Source organism: Cyprinodon tularosa, unplaced genomic scaffold (genome assembly GCF_016077235.1).
Source record: "Cyprinodon tularosa strain WSP-4 unplaced genomic scaffold, ASM1607723v1 ctg922, whole genome shotgun sequence".
NCBI lineage: Eukaryota > Metazoa > Chordata > Actinopteri > Cyprinodontiformes > Cyprinodontidae > Cyprinodon > Cyprinodon tularosa.
The window spans coordinates 339,863-356,894 of record NW_024039699.1 but is presented as its reverse complement, the minus strand read 5'-3'; the positions used below and the strand labels follow the sequence as shown (position 1 = coordinate 356,894).

The 17,032-nt window shown below is 46.4% G+C and overlaps 1 protein-coding gene across 1 annotated transcript in view; it reads left to right on the top strand.

Annotated features, from left to right (window-relative positions):
• The first annotated feature begins 983 nt into the window (after positions 1-983).
• lrrc40 (leucine rich repeat containing 40) overlaps positions 984-17,032 on the top strand; it is a 38,889-nt gene continuing 22,840 nt past the window's right edge. The window contains exons 1-3 of the mRNA XM_038274619.1: positions 984-1,215; positions 8,289-8,470; positions 8,697-8,770. Coding sequence (XP_038130547.1) covers positions 1,071-1,215; positions 8,289-8,470; positions 8,697-8,770 — 401 coding nt within the window. The 5' untranslated portion in view covers positions 984-1,070. The remainder of the gene's footprint in view (positions 1,216-8,288; positions 8,471-8,696; positions 8,771-17,032) is intronic.

The following is a 17,032-nucleotide window of genomic DNA, read 5'->3' as shown; positions in this document are numbered from 1 at the left end:
CGCCTCTGTTTTCCTTTACAAACTGCTGCTATGTGTCTGAATTTTTGGCATTTAAAGCATCTAAATGGTGGAGGATTGTAGATTTTGACATTATAGCTGATGTAACCGATGAATACTTTGCTGGGTAATTGCTCTTCTTCGAATTTAATTAGCACCGATAAACTGATAAACTAAAGGGGGGCACGAGAGGGGGGGATGAGGGAAAGGACCGCAGGCCGGACCCAAACAGCGGTGGGCCGCGTCGAGGCCTCCTTAGATGGGTCATGTGCTCCAACCACCGCGCCCAATTCAGCCGTTTGATTGAACTGTTCTGGAGCAGGAATTCAACCAACACTCAGATTCTACAAGTTTTTTATTTACTACCTGTATCTTCATTTACTATTATAATGTTTATTTTATTTAGGTTGGTAAATAAATGTGAAAGTTTTTATTTATTTATTTTTTTTGGATTTTAGTGATTAAACTAGGGCTGAAACAATTAATCAGATTAATCATGATTAATTGTTTATTGAAATAAAAATCAATTAATTTAGTAATGGATTAATGTTTAACTGCATGATAGAGAATCTAAAATAAAACTTTAGTCAACAGAGCGACGCAGTCAGAGCAGCGAAAAATGTAAAGGAAAATATGTAAAAATGTAGCATTTAAGATAATAAAAAAAAATGTTTTTGTCTGCTCTATCTAGAACTCCACAAATATAAAGTTTGAGTTTCACCTGCGTTGATCTTATAAAAAATCTTCTTTAAGGAAACTTTGGCTAAAAGATTATGAATCGATTCATTGAATAAATAATCAACAAATTAATCAATTTGCAAAATAATCTTTAGCTGTTGCCCCAAATTAATTTATTCACTTGGAAGATTGAACCGTAGAGATAGATCTGTCTATAATGTCTATGTGTATAGTGTCTATGTGTATAGTGTCTATGTATAATGTCTATGGTTTGAGCGGCTTTTATTGTGAAGGTTCGGGGCGGAAGAGGAAGGCGTGTGGTTGATTCCAGCATCCGGTGAGGAGGAGGCTGTTACCCGGCGGGCAGCCAGCTCTGCTCGGCTCTATCAACGAACATGTCCCGGTTGAAAAGGGCGGCTAACGTCGACAGTCTGGCGGGATTCCGGAGCTCCCAGCCGGAAGCTGCGGTTCCCTGCGGGTTACTGAAGGCGGCCAGGAAGAGCGGCCATCTTAACCTGTCCGGGCGGGGCTTGCTGGAAGGTAAGAGCCGCTGGAGGAAGAAGGTTTCTGCGGGGAAAAGAAGCGGGACAGCGGCGGGTCCCTGCGGGAAGGGGGGCGGGGTCCCTGTTGGAGGGGGCGTGTCCTCTGGGAAGGGGGCGTGTCCCTGCAGAACTTGGTCCAAAATCAACAACTAAAGGAAAGCCAGGGCTAGGCCATGGTGGAAGAGGACCGCAGCAATAAAGCATTCAAAGCAACATGGGAAAATTATGACAGGAGAAAATCTTATAAAACTTTGAATAAAAATATAAATATTTTATTAAACTTTGAATCAATCTGACTGGATGACCTGGATCTATAAAGTGCCCTGAGATGACATGATGTGAATTGGATCTATAGAAATAAACTGAATAGAACTGAATTACATAATAAGCAGGAAAGGCTAATAAAACAATTAAAGAGGCTAAAAATGAAAGTTTTTGTTCCAGAGGAGCAGAAGTTAAATAATCAAATGTTTGGTCAATATTAAAGTAGAAGTCAGATGTGAATCACTGTCTGCTGTTAATGATCTTTGGCCTTAAATAAAGTTCTGGTTTTACTGCAGTGAATAGTGAACAGCCAGGAAATATTCATAGGAAGAACAAAAACTCAAATAATTTAATTATATTTACAAAAAGAAAGAAAAATGGATCAGTTTCAGCAATAAATTGAGAAATAAGTATGAATGGAATAAAAACAGCTATAAAAGATACTGGATACTGAGCTCTAGGAGATGATGATCTATGTCAGGGGTCTGCAACCTTTCATATCCAAAGAGCCATTTTGCTCTGAGTCTGACCAAGTAAAAGCTCTTTAGAGCCGCAAGTTAGATGACATTTTAGAAAAACAATTTGTTTTTTTTATTATCTAGTATAGGAAATTAGTTGCCATCTTAAACAACCAACAATGTATGTATTTTATCTTTTAAAATAATATTAAAACACATAAATTCCAAGCTAATTAAAAGGAAAGTGACTCTAAAAACATATTTCTGGTTCTTTTAATGTCCTTCTTATCCATCTTATAAAAAACACTAAAGCTTTTAAGACTGGTATTTATTTTGTAGTACATTATTTAGGTTTTTATATACATTTTAGCCACTTTATGAGCCGCTGCAGAGGGTCCAAAGAGCCACATGTGGCTCTGGAGCCATAGGTTGCAGACCCTTGATCTATGTGATGCAATGTGTAGAAGATTAACCAGAAACAACATTAAAATTAATATTAAAACTTTTAAATAAAATTTGGAGAGAAGGTGAAGTTCCTAATGAATGGAAAAGTGCAGCAATCCTCCCATTTAATCAACCAGGAAAAGGTTCTTCAGTTAATTACAGACCAACAGCTTTAAGATTCACTGCTGTGACTGGATGGAGAGAATGTTAGGAAAGAGGAGAGGGTTTATTCTAGAGCAGGGAGGTCTACAATAGATGCTGTGGTGAGAATCTAATGACGTAGAACAGGGACTAAAAATGAGCAGTTTTCGGACATTGGAAAAGCATCTGACTGACTGTGGAGGGAAGGTTTATTGATTTAGTGAATAAGGGAAGGTGGAAGAATGTTTAACTGGATAGCAACAGTTACAGTTGGAGACGAATACTTGAAAGATGTTAAAATAGAAAACGGCGTTCCTCAAGGGAGTGTAATTAGTCCTGTCAATATTATGATTAATGATATATTCTTAACTCTAGATGAATTAAATCAGCACTTTATGCAGATGATGGATCCATACGGTCGAGGGGAAGGAATGACTCGTTCGTAGTTAAAAATATAAAGAGAGCCGTTAATAAAATAGAAAAATGGTCACATGATTGGAGATTCAAACTGTCAGTAAATCCTGTTTAATGATTTTCAGTGATAAAAGAAATATGGATATAGGAGAAATAAAATTATATGATCAATCTATTAAAAGAGGGACAGAATTCAAACATTTAGGATTATGGTGAGATGGTTCACATTCAGGGAAAATTAAGCAGTTAGAAACAAAAGGAAAGAAAGTAATAAACCTGAAAGCCGTGGCTGGGAATGATTGGGGGGCTGATAAGCAATCTCTATTGAATATCTACCGGGCAGATCAGCAATAGATTATAGATGGATGGTATATAGAGCAGCAGCAAAATCATTGTTACAAACAGCAGATAAATTACAATATAGGGCGTTAAGTAAAGCTACTGGAGCAACTAAACTACCCCATTTAGGCATGCAGGATATAATCGGCCCCCTATCGGTATCGGCCTTAAAACTGAATATCGGACATCGGCCCCCCCACCGATATTTAACCCGATATTTGATCAGCTTCTGAGTTTCTAAAGTCTAAAAAAAAAAAAAAATACTACTTCTTCTTCTTCCTCAAAAACGTCTTTTTTACAGACTTAAAAACTTTTAAAGACGAGGGAAAAAATATTGATCCATTAAAATATCCCAATATCTTCATATGCTGATATATTGCCATTTAAAAACACCATATCAATCTCTTTTACTAATGAAATATTGTTATATGTCATCGTTATGCTACGAAATCCCCCGAAAATTCACCAAATGTTGCCATATTTTTATATGTTGATATATTGACGCGGTATCGACCTATTTTACTAACAAAATCTCACAAGAATTTGCAAAATATCACGAGAGTTTGTAACAGAACGATGAAATTTCACCAGATTTTGAAAGTAAAATAGATCGATACCGCGTTTTTAAAAATCAATTTGATATCAGCATATGAAAATATATTTGAGTTTATTATTTTCAAAGTGTCAGAAATGGATAACAAAACTGCTATTTTCAATGACTACTTATTTTTGTCCAGCTTTAACATCGGTATCGATATCGGTTATCGGCTACATGAGTTTTAAAATATCGGATATCGGCCAAAATCCCAATATCCTGCATCCCTAACCCCAATAATGCTGTTCTAATTTTCACATTGGATCAGAATTAAAAGCTTCAGTGAAGGAAACTCAGCAGCAGCATCATTAAGACTGTTGGGAATATTTACAAGAAATGGCTTCAGCTGGACTGAATGAATGGATGATCAGATATTCTCTATAGATAACCCATCAGTGCTGCAGCACCAGTGTTGGGCACGTTACATTGAAAAAACAATTAGTTAGATTACTCGTTACTAAAACAAGGTAACGGCGTTAGTCCCATCAGTGCTGCAGCACCACGGCTGTTTGCAGAAACAATAGCTGACTTGAAAATACATGAAATGAAAAGAGAATTGAAACATAATGAAGTTGGGCTTAAAACTAGTTTATATATTAGACAATTTTATTATACTTATATAAAAATTTACACAGATGGTTCAAAGGGAAATGTGGGAATAAGAGATATTCATTCCAGAGTTTAATATATGTCAAAGATTAACAGACATTTTATCTATAAACACAGCAGAAATGGTAGCAATTATGTTTCCAGGAGGAGGAGGTCAGACCGGACAGATTCTAAAGCTGCAACAGAAAACATTAATTCAGGAGGAAATAACAGGAAAGAGCTTATATTATAAATTCATCAGTTTGTTTAGATCATTTAGGAATGGAATAGATGTTGGGTTCCAGCAGACAGAGGAAATGAAACAGCAGACGAGATAAAAAAGCTGAAAAAAGCTTTAGGAAAGCAGAATAAAGACCAGATTCCATTTGGAAATCAACCATTAAAAAGAAAGAAACAGAATTATGGCAAAAAATGAGAAAGGAAGAAGATTATACAGCGTTCAAAAATCTGTAATTGTTAAAAATGATGGAGAAGGAAACAGAAGGGGAGAGATCATTTATACTAGATTGCTCCATGTCGCCACCTACTGGTAGAAAACAGAACTACAGTTAGAAAAATAATCTGGGATTATTTTTTTTAATTGCTTTTCTTTTTTTCCCCATTTAAGTTCCCTTGAAATTGTACAGAGCCCCCTGGGTGTAGGTGCGACCCATGCATCCAACTCCGAAGGTTCCGGAGCAGCTGTGTGCTCACGGAATGCAAAGCAGGGCACACGGTTTATTGATGCTAGCGCACGGATCAATAAACCGAGAGCACAGTTTATTGATGCTAGCGCACGGATCAATAAACCGAGAGCACAGTTTATTGATGCTAGCGCACGGATCAATAAACCGAGAGCACAGTTTATGGATGCTAGCGCACGGATCAATAAACCGAGAGCACATTTTATGGATGCTTGCGCACGGATCAATAAACCGAGAGCACAGTTTATTGATGCTAGCGCACGGATCAATAAACCGAGAGCACAGTTTATTGATGCTAGCGCACGGATCAATAAACCGAGAGCACAGTTTATTGATGCTAGCGCATGGATCAATAAACCGAGAGCACAGTTTATGGATGCTAGCGCACGGATCAATAAACCGAGAGCACAGTTTATGGATGCTAGCGCACTGATTAATAAACTGAGAGCACAGTTTATTGATGCTAGCGCACGGATCGGAAAACCGAGAGCACAGTTTATTGATGCTAGCGCACGGATCGGAAAACCGAGATCACAGTTTATTGATGCTAGCGCACAGATCGGAAAACCGAGAGCACAGTTTGTGGATGCTAGCGCACGAATCGGAAAACCGAGAGCACAGTTTATGGATGCTAGTGCACGGATCGGAAAACCGAGAGCACAGTTTATTGATGCTAGCGCACTGATCGGAAAACCGAGAGCACAGTTTATGGATGCTAGCGCACAGATCGGAAAACTGAGAGCACAGTTTATGGATGCTAGCGCACGGATCGGAAAACCGAGAGCACAGTTTATGGATGTTAGTGCATGGATCGGAAAACCGAGAGCACAGTTTATGGATGCTAGCGCACAGATCGGAAAACTGAGAGCACAGTTTATGGATGCTAGTGCACGGATCGGAAAACCGAGAGCACAGTTTATGGATGCTAGCGCATGGATCGGAAAACCGAGAGAAGTTTATCAATCTGTGCCCACGGATTTCCACCGGCTTTTTTTTTTCCTTGACACCCAGGGGGCTGTTGAAGATCTATCATTAACATGAACAAACTGAAATCGATCAGATAGATCAGATTTAAACCAGTCTAGATCTGTTCCTTTAATTCCAACAAAATATTCAAGTCTTTCTAAAAGAATATTATGATCAACTGGATCAAACGCAGCACTGAGATCCAACAGGACGAGCACAGATACAAGTCCATTATCTGAGGCCATGAGAATATCATTAGTGACTTTCACCAGAGCTGTTTCAGTGCTATGATGAGCTCTAAAGCCAGACTGAAACTCTTCAAAAAGTTCATTATGGTGGAAGTGATCGCAAACTTGTTTGGCAACTACTTTCTCAAGAATTTTAGATCAGAAAGGAAGATTGGATATAGGTCTATAATTGACCAAGTCATCTGGGTCAAGAGACAGTTTCTTAGGCAGAGGTTTAATTCCAGCAACCTTAAAAGCTTTAGGTACATATCCCTGTAACAGAGATAGATTATAAAAGCTGGGGGGGAAAAAAATTAGTCATGGCAGTTGAATGGTAGCCGCGGCCATCTTGTAGCTGCTCCTCAGGGGCCCCTATCAGGCAGGAACAGTCACGGGTCGGCAGCTTCTAACACCTGCTTTGGTGAACATCAATCTCTGGGCCCCGCTGTTGCTCCTTTTGGCGGTTTTAGGTTAGCAGAGCTGCATTAGCTCTCCTCTGCTCTGCAGGATTCAGGAAATACTGCCTTAAACTCGGTTTGATTTGCAGGCAGAAAAATCAAACGGTACGTTCAGGTGGTGTGACTCGATCCAGCGAGTGCAGAGGGGTTTGGTCGCTACTTAGCGTAGCCTTCAGCTAGAGTATTATTGATGTCAGGACTGGAAGGATAACTTTCCACAAGTTTGGCAGCACATCGCCAGTCACCACTCTGGAACTCCAGAAGGGAGAAAATAGCTGCTAATCTGTCCTTTTTCAGGGCTTTAAGCTAATATTAGAGATGTTTATATACATATAACTAAATATATACGATTCTCTAATACGGGCACTATTGGCCTTGCAAACATTAAGACAAAAAGTATAATAAACTATAAATTGTCACAATGTGATCAGTTAGCATAATTATTCTAGTTTGAAGATTCATAAGAAAACAAACTGAATTTTTAAGACAAATTGATGTTTTTTTTTTTAACAGAACTGGGCGGGCACAGATGTTTCCATCACATGTAAATATTTGTCATTTATTCTAAAATACTTTGATACACATAATATTTTTTCACTGGAAGAACAATTTCATATATAGTTTGAATTGTTTATGCCTTTATTGTTAAACGCAGACATTTATAGATCAGGTAAAAAAAGATAACAAACCTTTCTTTTTATAAACTTTATGAAGCATTATAATAAATAATAATGATGAATAAATACTTAATTAAATAATAAATTAATTGCAGTTATGCATAGGTGGTACTAAGGGTGGGAGAGAGGGGGGGCTGGCACCACCGCAAAATGTTTAGCATGTAAATTATAGTTAGAAACATGTCAAAAGTTGTCTAAAAAAGTGTTATTTTATAATATTATCATATTAGTTTCCAAACTGAGTTGATGTTACGGCATGTTTGGAAATTATAAACAATGAAAATATTTTCATTTCCAGCAATATTTACCTTGGCTTTACTTCACCATGTCACTGCTGTGATGTATAGCAACTCCATAGCAACTACCCAAACAACCTTTCATAGAAACCTTTTAAAGGGACATTACAGTGTTGCTGTGGAAATTAGGACAATAGTGTAGTTCTGGTTACATCATCCTCATTTAACACCAAATATTTTGTTTATTCAATAAATATTAAAAACTAATAAATATTTATTCTGGAACGTTTTATAAATGATCTAAAGACAAAGTGAAAAATGATTAGGAACAAATAAGCCCTTATTGTCCTCCTAAAACACTAGATAATCATAAATATACATTTTTGACCTGAAAGCTTTTCAAACAGCGCCCCATCAGAGCATAGATCTGAGCTTTAGGGATTTTCTGTTATTATTCCCCCGCTGGACGTTCTGTCCTTCCTCCCCGTATCTCGCCCAGCTCTAAGCCCCTCCCCCTCAGCTGGCTCTGGTTCTCTGGTCTTAGATGTCTTCCTGTTCAGTCCCTCAGAGCGTTTACCGGCTTAACGTGGACGAACCAGCAGAAGCCAAGGAGGACGTGTCCTTCACAGGATCAGATCGATGGTGGGAGCAGACGGACCTGACCAAGCTGCTGCTGTCCTCCAACCGCCTGACTGAGCTCTCTGAAGACATCCAGCTGCTCCCAGCGCTCACCGCCCTGGATGTGAGTATCTGACCCTGCAGCCCTGACCCTGCAGCTCTGATCCTGCAGCTCTGATCCTGCAGCTCTGATCCTGCAGCTCTGACCCTGCAGCCCTGACCCTGCAGCTCTGACCCCTGGGGCCCTCCATGTGATCCTCTAAGGGGCCCTTCACCATGAGGGCCCCTCTGCTGCTCTGAGTGTTTTTATTGGCTTTCTTTGTGATCCAAGCTTTCCTTTGTTCCTGCAGCTCCATGACAACCAGCTGAGCAGTTTACCCAGAGCTGTTGGGGAGCTGCAGGAGCTCCAGCTGCTGAGACTCAGGTAAGGCCTTCAGGGGAGACATGAAGCAACCACCTGCTTGCTCCGTCTGCATGAAGCAACCACCTGCTTGCTCCGTCTGCATGGAGCAACCACCTGCCTGCTCCGTCTGCATGGAGCAACCACCTGCTTGGTCCGTCTGCATGAAGCAACCACCTGCCTGCTCCGTCTGCATGGAGCAACCACCTGCTTGGTCCGTCTGCATGAAGCAACCACCTGCCTGCTCAGTCTGCATGGAGCAACCACCTGCTTGGTCCGTCTGCATGAAGCAACCACCTGCCTGCTCAGTCTGCATGGAGCAACCACCTGCCTGCTCCGTCTGCATGAAGCAACCACCTGCTTGCTCCGTCTGCATGAAGCAACCACCTGCTTGCTCCGTCTGCATGGAGCAACCACCTGCTTGCTCCGTCTGCATGGAGCAACCACCTGCTTGCTCCGTCTGCATGGAGCAACCACCTGCTTGCTCCGTCTGCATGGAGCAACCACCTGCTTGCTCCGTCTGCATGGAGCAACCACCTGCTTGCTCCGTCTGCATGGAGCAACCACCTGCTTGCTCCGTCTGCATGGAGCAACCACCTGCTTGCTCCGTCTGCATGAAGCAACCACCTGCCTGCTCCGTCTGCATGGAGCAACCACCTGCTTGGTCCGTCTGCATGAAGCAACCACCTGCCTGCTCCGTCTGCATGGAGCAACCACCTGCTTGGTCCGTCTGCATGAAGCAACCACCTGCCTGCTCAGTCTGCATGGAGCAACCACCTGCCTGCTCCGTCTGCATGAAGCAACCACCTGCTTGCTCCGTCTGCATGAAGCAACCACCTGCTTGCTCCGTCTGCATGGAGCAACCACCTGCTTGCTCCGTCTGCATGGAGCAACCACCTGCTTGCTCCGTCTGCATGGAGCAACCACCTGCTTGCTCCGTCTGCATGAAGCAACCACCTGCTTGCTCCGTCTGCATGAAGCAACCACCTGCTTGCTCCGTCTGCATGGAGCAACCACCTGCTTGCTCCGTCTGCATGAAGCAACCACCTGCCTGCTCCGTCTGCATGGAGCAACCACCTGCCTGCTCCGTCTGCATGGAGCAACCACCTGCTTGGTCCGTCTGCATGAAGCAACCACCTGCCTGCTCCGTCTGCATGGAGCAACCACCTGCTTGCTCCGTCTGCATGGAGCAACCACCTGCTGGCTCCGTCTGCATGGAGCAACCACCTGCTTGGTCCGTCTGATTGGACTGTTTCCTCCACGTCTGATCGCCTGGTTCACCGAATGAAGGGGGGGGGGGGTATCGGACGGTGTCATCAGTCTGTACTGGTGCATCTGAACATGGGGGTAATGATTCAGTTAGTTAGTTTTTCATTCACTCTTTACCGTCAATATTGGATTAAAAGAACAAACGTAAAAGTCCTGAAATTAGATCCAGCACAGGAAGTCTATCACCGATAACCACGACATGATCTCCTTCGCTTTATACCTGCCTGAAGAATCCGCTGTGGACCAGACCCAGACCCACCAGATCCAGACTAACCAGCTCCAGACTAACCAGATCCAGACTAACCAGATCCGGATCCACCAGATCCAGACTAACCAGATCCAGATCCAGACCCACCAGATCCAGACTAACCAGATCCAGACTAACCAGATCCAGATCCAGACCCACCAGATCCAGACTAACCAGAACCAGACTAACCAGATCCAGATCCACCAGATCCAGACTAACCAGATCCAGACTAACCAGATCCAGATCCACCAGATCCAGAATAACCAGATCCAGATCCATCAAATCCAGACTAACCAGATCCAGACTAACCAGATCCAGATCCAGACCCACCAGATCCAGACTAATCAGATCCAGATCCATCCAATCCAGACTAACCAGATCCAGACTAACCAGATCCAGACCCACCAGATCCAGACTAACCAGATCCACATCCATAAAATCCAGACTAACCAGATCCAGATCCACCAGATCCAGACTAACCAGATCCAGACTAACCAGATCCAGACTAACCAAATCCAGACTAACCAGATCCAGACTAACCAAATCCAGACTAACGAGATCCAGACTAACCAGATCCAGACTAACCAGATCCAGACCCACCAGAACCAGACTCACCAGATCCAGACTAACCAGATCCAGACTAACCAGATCCAGACTAACCAGATCCAGACCCACCAGATCCAGACCCACCAGATCCAGACCAACCAGAACCGAACTAACCACATCCAGACAAACCAGATCCAGACCCACCCGAACCAGACTCACCAGATCCAGATCCACCAGATCCAGACTCACCAGATCCAGACTCACCAGATCCAGACCCACCAGATCCAGACCCACCAGATCCAGACCCACCAGATCCAGAGTAACCAGATCCAGACCCACCAGATCCAGACCCACCAGAACCAGACTCACCAGATCCACACTAACCAGATCCAGATCCACCAGATCCAGACTAACCAGATCCAGACCCACCAGAACCAGATCCACCATATCCAGACCCACCAGATCCAGACTCACCAGATCCAGACCCACCAGATCCAGACCCACCAGATCCAGACCCACCAGATCTAGACTAACCAGATCCAGACCCACCAGAACCAGATCCACCAGATCCACACTAACCAGATCCACCAGATCCAGACTAACCAGATCCAGACCCACCAGAACCAGATCCACCATATCCAGACCCACCAGATCCAGACTCACCAGATCCAGACTAACCAGATCCAGACCCACCAGAACCAGATCCACCATATCCAGACCCACCAGATCCAGACTCACCAGATCCAGACCCACCAGATCCAGACCCACCAGATCCAGACCCACCAGATCTAGACTAACCAGATCCAGACCCACCAGAACCAGATCCACCAGATCCACACTAACCAGATCCACCAGATCCAGACTAACCAGATCCAGACCCACCAGAACCAGATCCACCATATCCAGACCCACCAGATCCAGACTCACCAGATCCAGACTAACCAGATCCAGACCCACCAGAACCAGACTCACCAGATCCACCAGATCCAGACTAACCAGATCCAGACCCACCAGAACCAGACTCACCAGATCCAGATCCACCAGAACCAGACTCACCAGATCCAAATCCACCAGATCCAGACTAACCAGATCCAGACCCACCAGATCCAGACTAACCAGATCCACCAGATCCAGACCCACCAGATCCAGACTCACCAGATCCAGACTCACCAGATCCAGACCCACCAGATCCAGACTCACCAGATCCAGACTAACCAGATCCAGACTCACCAGATCCAGACTCACCAGATCCAGACTCACCAGGTCCAGACCCACCAGATCCAGACCCACCAGATCCAGACCCACCAGATCCAGACTCACCAGATCCAGACTAACCAGATCCAGACCCACCAGATCCAGACCCACCAGATCCAGACTAACCAGATCCAGACTAACCAGATCCAGACCCACCAGATCCAGACACACCAGATCCAGACCCACCAGATCCAGACTCACCAGATCCAGACTCACCAGATCCAGACTCACCAGATCCAGACCCACCAGATCCAGACCCACCAGATCCAGACTCACCAGATCCACCAGATCCAGACTAACCAGATCCAGACCCACCAGAACCAGACTCACCAGATCCACCAGAACCAGACTCACCAGATCCAAATCCACCAGATCCAGACTAACCAGATCCAGATCCACCAGATCCAGACCCACCAGATCCAGACTCACCAGATCCAGACCCACCGGATCCAGACCCACCAGATCCAGACCCACCAGATCCAGACTCACCAGATCCAGACTAACCACATCCAGACCCACCAGATCCAGACCCACCAGATCCAGACCCACCAGATCCAGACCAACCAGAACCAGACTAATCAGATCCAGACAAACCAGATCCAGACCCACCCGAACCAGAATCACCAGATCCAGACTAACCAGACCCAGATCCACCAGATCCAGACCCACCAGATCCAGACCCACCAGATCCAGACCCACCAGATCCAGACCAACCAGATCCAGATCCACCAGATCCAGACCCACCAGATCCAGACCCACCAGATCCAGACCCACCAGATCCAGACCCACCAGATCCAGACTCACCAGAACCAGACTAACCAGATCCAGACCCACCAGATCCAGACCCACCAGATCCAGACCAACCAGAACCAGACTAACCAGATCCAGACAAACCAGATCCAGACCCACCAGATCCAGACTCACCAGATCCAGACTAACCAGATCCAGACCCACCAGATCCATATCCACCAGATCCAGACACACCAGATCCAGACCCACCAGATCCAGACTCACCAGATCCAGACTCACCAGATCCAGACTCACCAGATCCAGACTCACCAGATCCAGACCCACCAGAACCAGACTCACCAGATCCACCAGAACCAGACTAACCAGATCCAGACCCACCAGAACCAGACTCACCAGACCCACCAGATCCAGACTCACCAGATCCAGACCCACCAGATCCAGACCCACCAGATCCAGACTTACCAGATCCAGACTCACCAGATCCAGACTAACCAGATCCAGGCCCACCAGATCCAGGCCCACCAGATCCAGACCCACCAGATCCAGACTCACCAGATCCAGATTAACCAGATCCAGATCCACCAGATCCAGACACACCAGATCCAGACCCACCAGATCCAGACTCACCAGATCCAGACTCACCAGATCCAGATCCACCAGATCCAGACCCACCAGATCCAGACTCACCAGATCCAGACTAACCAGATCCAGATCCACCAGAACCAGACTCACCAGAACCAGACTCACCAGATCCAAATCCAAAAGATCCAGACTAACCAGATCCAGACTAACCAGAACCAGACCCACCAGAACCAGACCCACCATATCCAGACTCACCATATCCAGATCCACCAGATCCAGACTCACCAGATCCAGACTAACCAGATCCAGACCCACCAGATCCAGACCCACCAGATCCAGACCAACCAGAACCAGACTAATCAGATCCAGACAAACCAGATCCAGACCCACCCGAACCAGAATCACCAGATCCAGACTAACCAGACCCAGATCCACCAGATCCAGACCCACCAGATCCAGACCCACCAGATCCAGACCCACCAGATCCAGACTAACCAGATCCAGATCCACCAGATCCAGACCCACCAGATCCAGACCCACCAGATCCAGACCCACCAGATCCAGACCCACCAGATCCAGACTCACCAGAACCAGACTAACCAGATCCAGACCCACCAGATCCAGACCCACCAGATCCAGACCAACCAGAACCAGACTAACCAGATCCAGACAAACCAGATCCAGACCCACCAGATCCAGACTCACCAGATCCAGACTAACCAGATCCAGACCCACCAGATCCATATCCACCAGATCCAGACACACCAGATCCAGACCCACCAGATCCAGACTCACCAGATCCAGACTCACCAGATCCAGACTCACCAGATCCAGACTCACCAGATCCAGACTCACCAGATCCAGATCCACCAGATCCAGACTAACCAGATCCAGACCCACCAGATCCAGACTCACCAGATCCAGACTAACCAGATCCAGATCCACCAGATCCAGACTAACCAGATCCAGATCCACCAGATCCAGACTAACCAGATCCAGACTAACCAGATCCACCAGATCCAGACACACCAGATCCACCAGATCCACACTCACCAGATCCAGACCCACCAGATCCAGACATCCCAGATCCAGACCCACCAGATCCAAACTAACCAGATCCAGACTAACCAGATCCAGATCCACCAGAACCAGACTAACCAGATCCAGACCCACCAGATCCAGACTCACCAGATCCAGACTAACCAGATCCAGACCCACCAGATCCAGACTCACCAGATCCAGACTAACCAGATCCAGACTAACCAGATCCACCAGATCCAGACTAACCAGATCCAGACCCACCAGATCCAGACTCACCAGATCCAGACTCACCAGATCCAGACTCACCAGATCCAGACCCACCAGATCCAGACCCACCAGATCCAGACCCACCAGATCCAGACCCACCAGATCCAGACCCACCAGATCCAGACTCACCAGATCCAGACTCACCAGATCCAGACCCACCAGATCCAGACTAACCAGATCCAGACCCACCAGATCCAGACTCACCAGATCCAGACTAACCAGATCCAGACTCACCAGATCCAGACTAACCAGATTCAGATCCACCAGATCCAGACTAACAAGATCCAGACTAACCAGATCCACCAGATCCAGACACACCAGATCCACCAGATCCACACTCACCAGATCCAGACCCACCAGATCCAGACATCCCAGATCCAGACCCACCAGATCCAAACTAACCAGATCCAGACTAACCAGATCCAGATCCACCAGAACCAGACTCACCAGATCCAGACCCACCAGATCCAGACCCACCAGATCCAGACTCACCAGATCCAGACCCACCAGATCCAGACTCACCAGATCCAGACCCACCAGATCCAGACCCACCAGATCCAGACTCACCAGATCCAGACTAACCAGATCCAGATCCAACAGATCCAGACCCACCAGATCCAGACTCACCAGATCCAGACCCACCAGATCCAGACTAACCAGATCCAGACTCACCAGATCCAGACTAACCAGATCCAGACTCACCAGATCCAGACCCACCAGATCCAGACTAACCAGATCCAGACTCACCAGATCCAGACCCACCAGATCCAGACCCACCAGATCCAGACCCACCAGATCCAGACCCACCAGATCCAGACCCACCAGATCCAGACCCACCAGATCCAGACTCACCAGATTCAGACCCACCAGATTCAGACCCACCAGATTCAGACCCACCAGATCCAGATCCACCAGATCCAGACCCACCAGATCCAGAACCACCAGATCCAGACTAACCAGATCCAGATCCACCAGATCCAGACCCACCAGATCCAGACCCACCAGATCCAGACTCACCAGATCCAGACTTACCAGATCCAGACCCACCAGATCCAGACTCACCAGATCCAGACTCACCAGATCCAGACTAACCAGATCCAGACCCACCAGATCCAGACCCACCAACCAGATCCAGATCCACCAGATCCAGACCCACCAGATCCAGACCCACCAGATCCAGACTCACCAGATCCAGACTTACCAGATCCAGACCCACCAGATCCAGACTCACCAGATCCAGACTCACCAGATCCAGACTAACCAGATCCAGACCCACCAGATCCAGACCCACCAGATCCAGACTCACCAGATCCAGACTCACCAGATCCAGACTCACCAGATCCAGACCCACCAGATCCAGACTAACCAGATCCAGACTTACCAGATCCAGACCCACCAGATCCAGACCCACCAGATCCAGACTCACCAGATCCAGACTCACCAGATCCAGACCCACCAGATCCAGACTCACCAGATCCAGACTCACCAGATCCAGACCCACCAGATCCAGACTCACCAGATCCAGACTCACCAGATCCAGACTAACCAGATCCAGACCCAACAGATCCAGACCCACCAGATCCAGACTCACCAGATCCAGACTCACCAGATCCAGACCCACCAGATCCAGACCCACCAGATCCAGACTCACCAGATCCAGACTCACCAGATCCAGACTCACCAGATCCAGACCCACCAGATCCAGACTAACCAGATCCAGATCCACCAGATCCAGACCCACCAAATCCAGACCCACCAGATCCAGACTCACCAGATCCAGACTAACCAGATCCAGACCCACCAGATCCAGACTCACCAGATCCAGACTAACCAGATCCAGACCCACCAGATCCAGACCCACCAGATCCAGACCCACCAGATCCAGACACACCAGATCCAGACCCACCAGATCCAGACCCACCAGATCCAGACCCACCAGATCCAGACCCACCAGATCCAGACCAACCAGAACCAGACTAATCAGATCCAGACTTACCAGATCCAGACCCACCAGATCCAGACTCACCAGATCCAGACTCACCAGATCCAGACTCACCAGATCCAGACCCACCAGATCCAGACTCACCAGATCCAGACTTACCAGATCCAGACCCACCAGATCCAGACTCACCAGATCCAGACTCACCAGATCCAGACTAACCAGATCCAGACCCACCAGATCCAGACCCACCAGATCCAGACTCACCAGATCCAGACTCACCAGATCCAGACCCACCAGATCCAGACTCATCAGATCCAGACTCACCAGATCCAGACTCACCAGATCCAGACTCACCAGATCCAGACCCACCAGATCCAGACTAACCAGA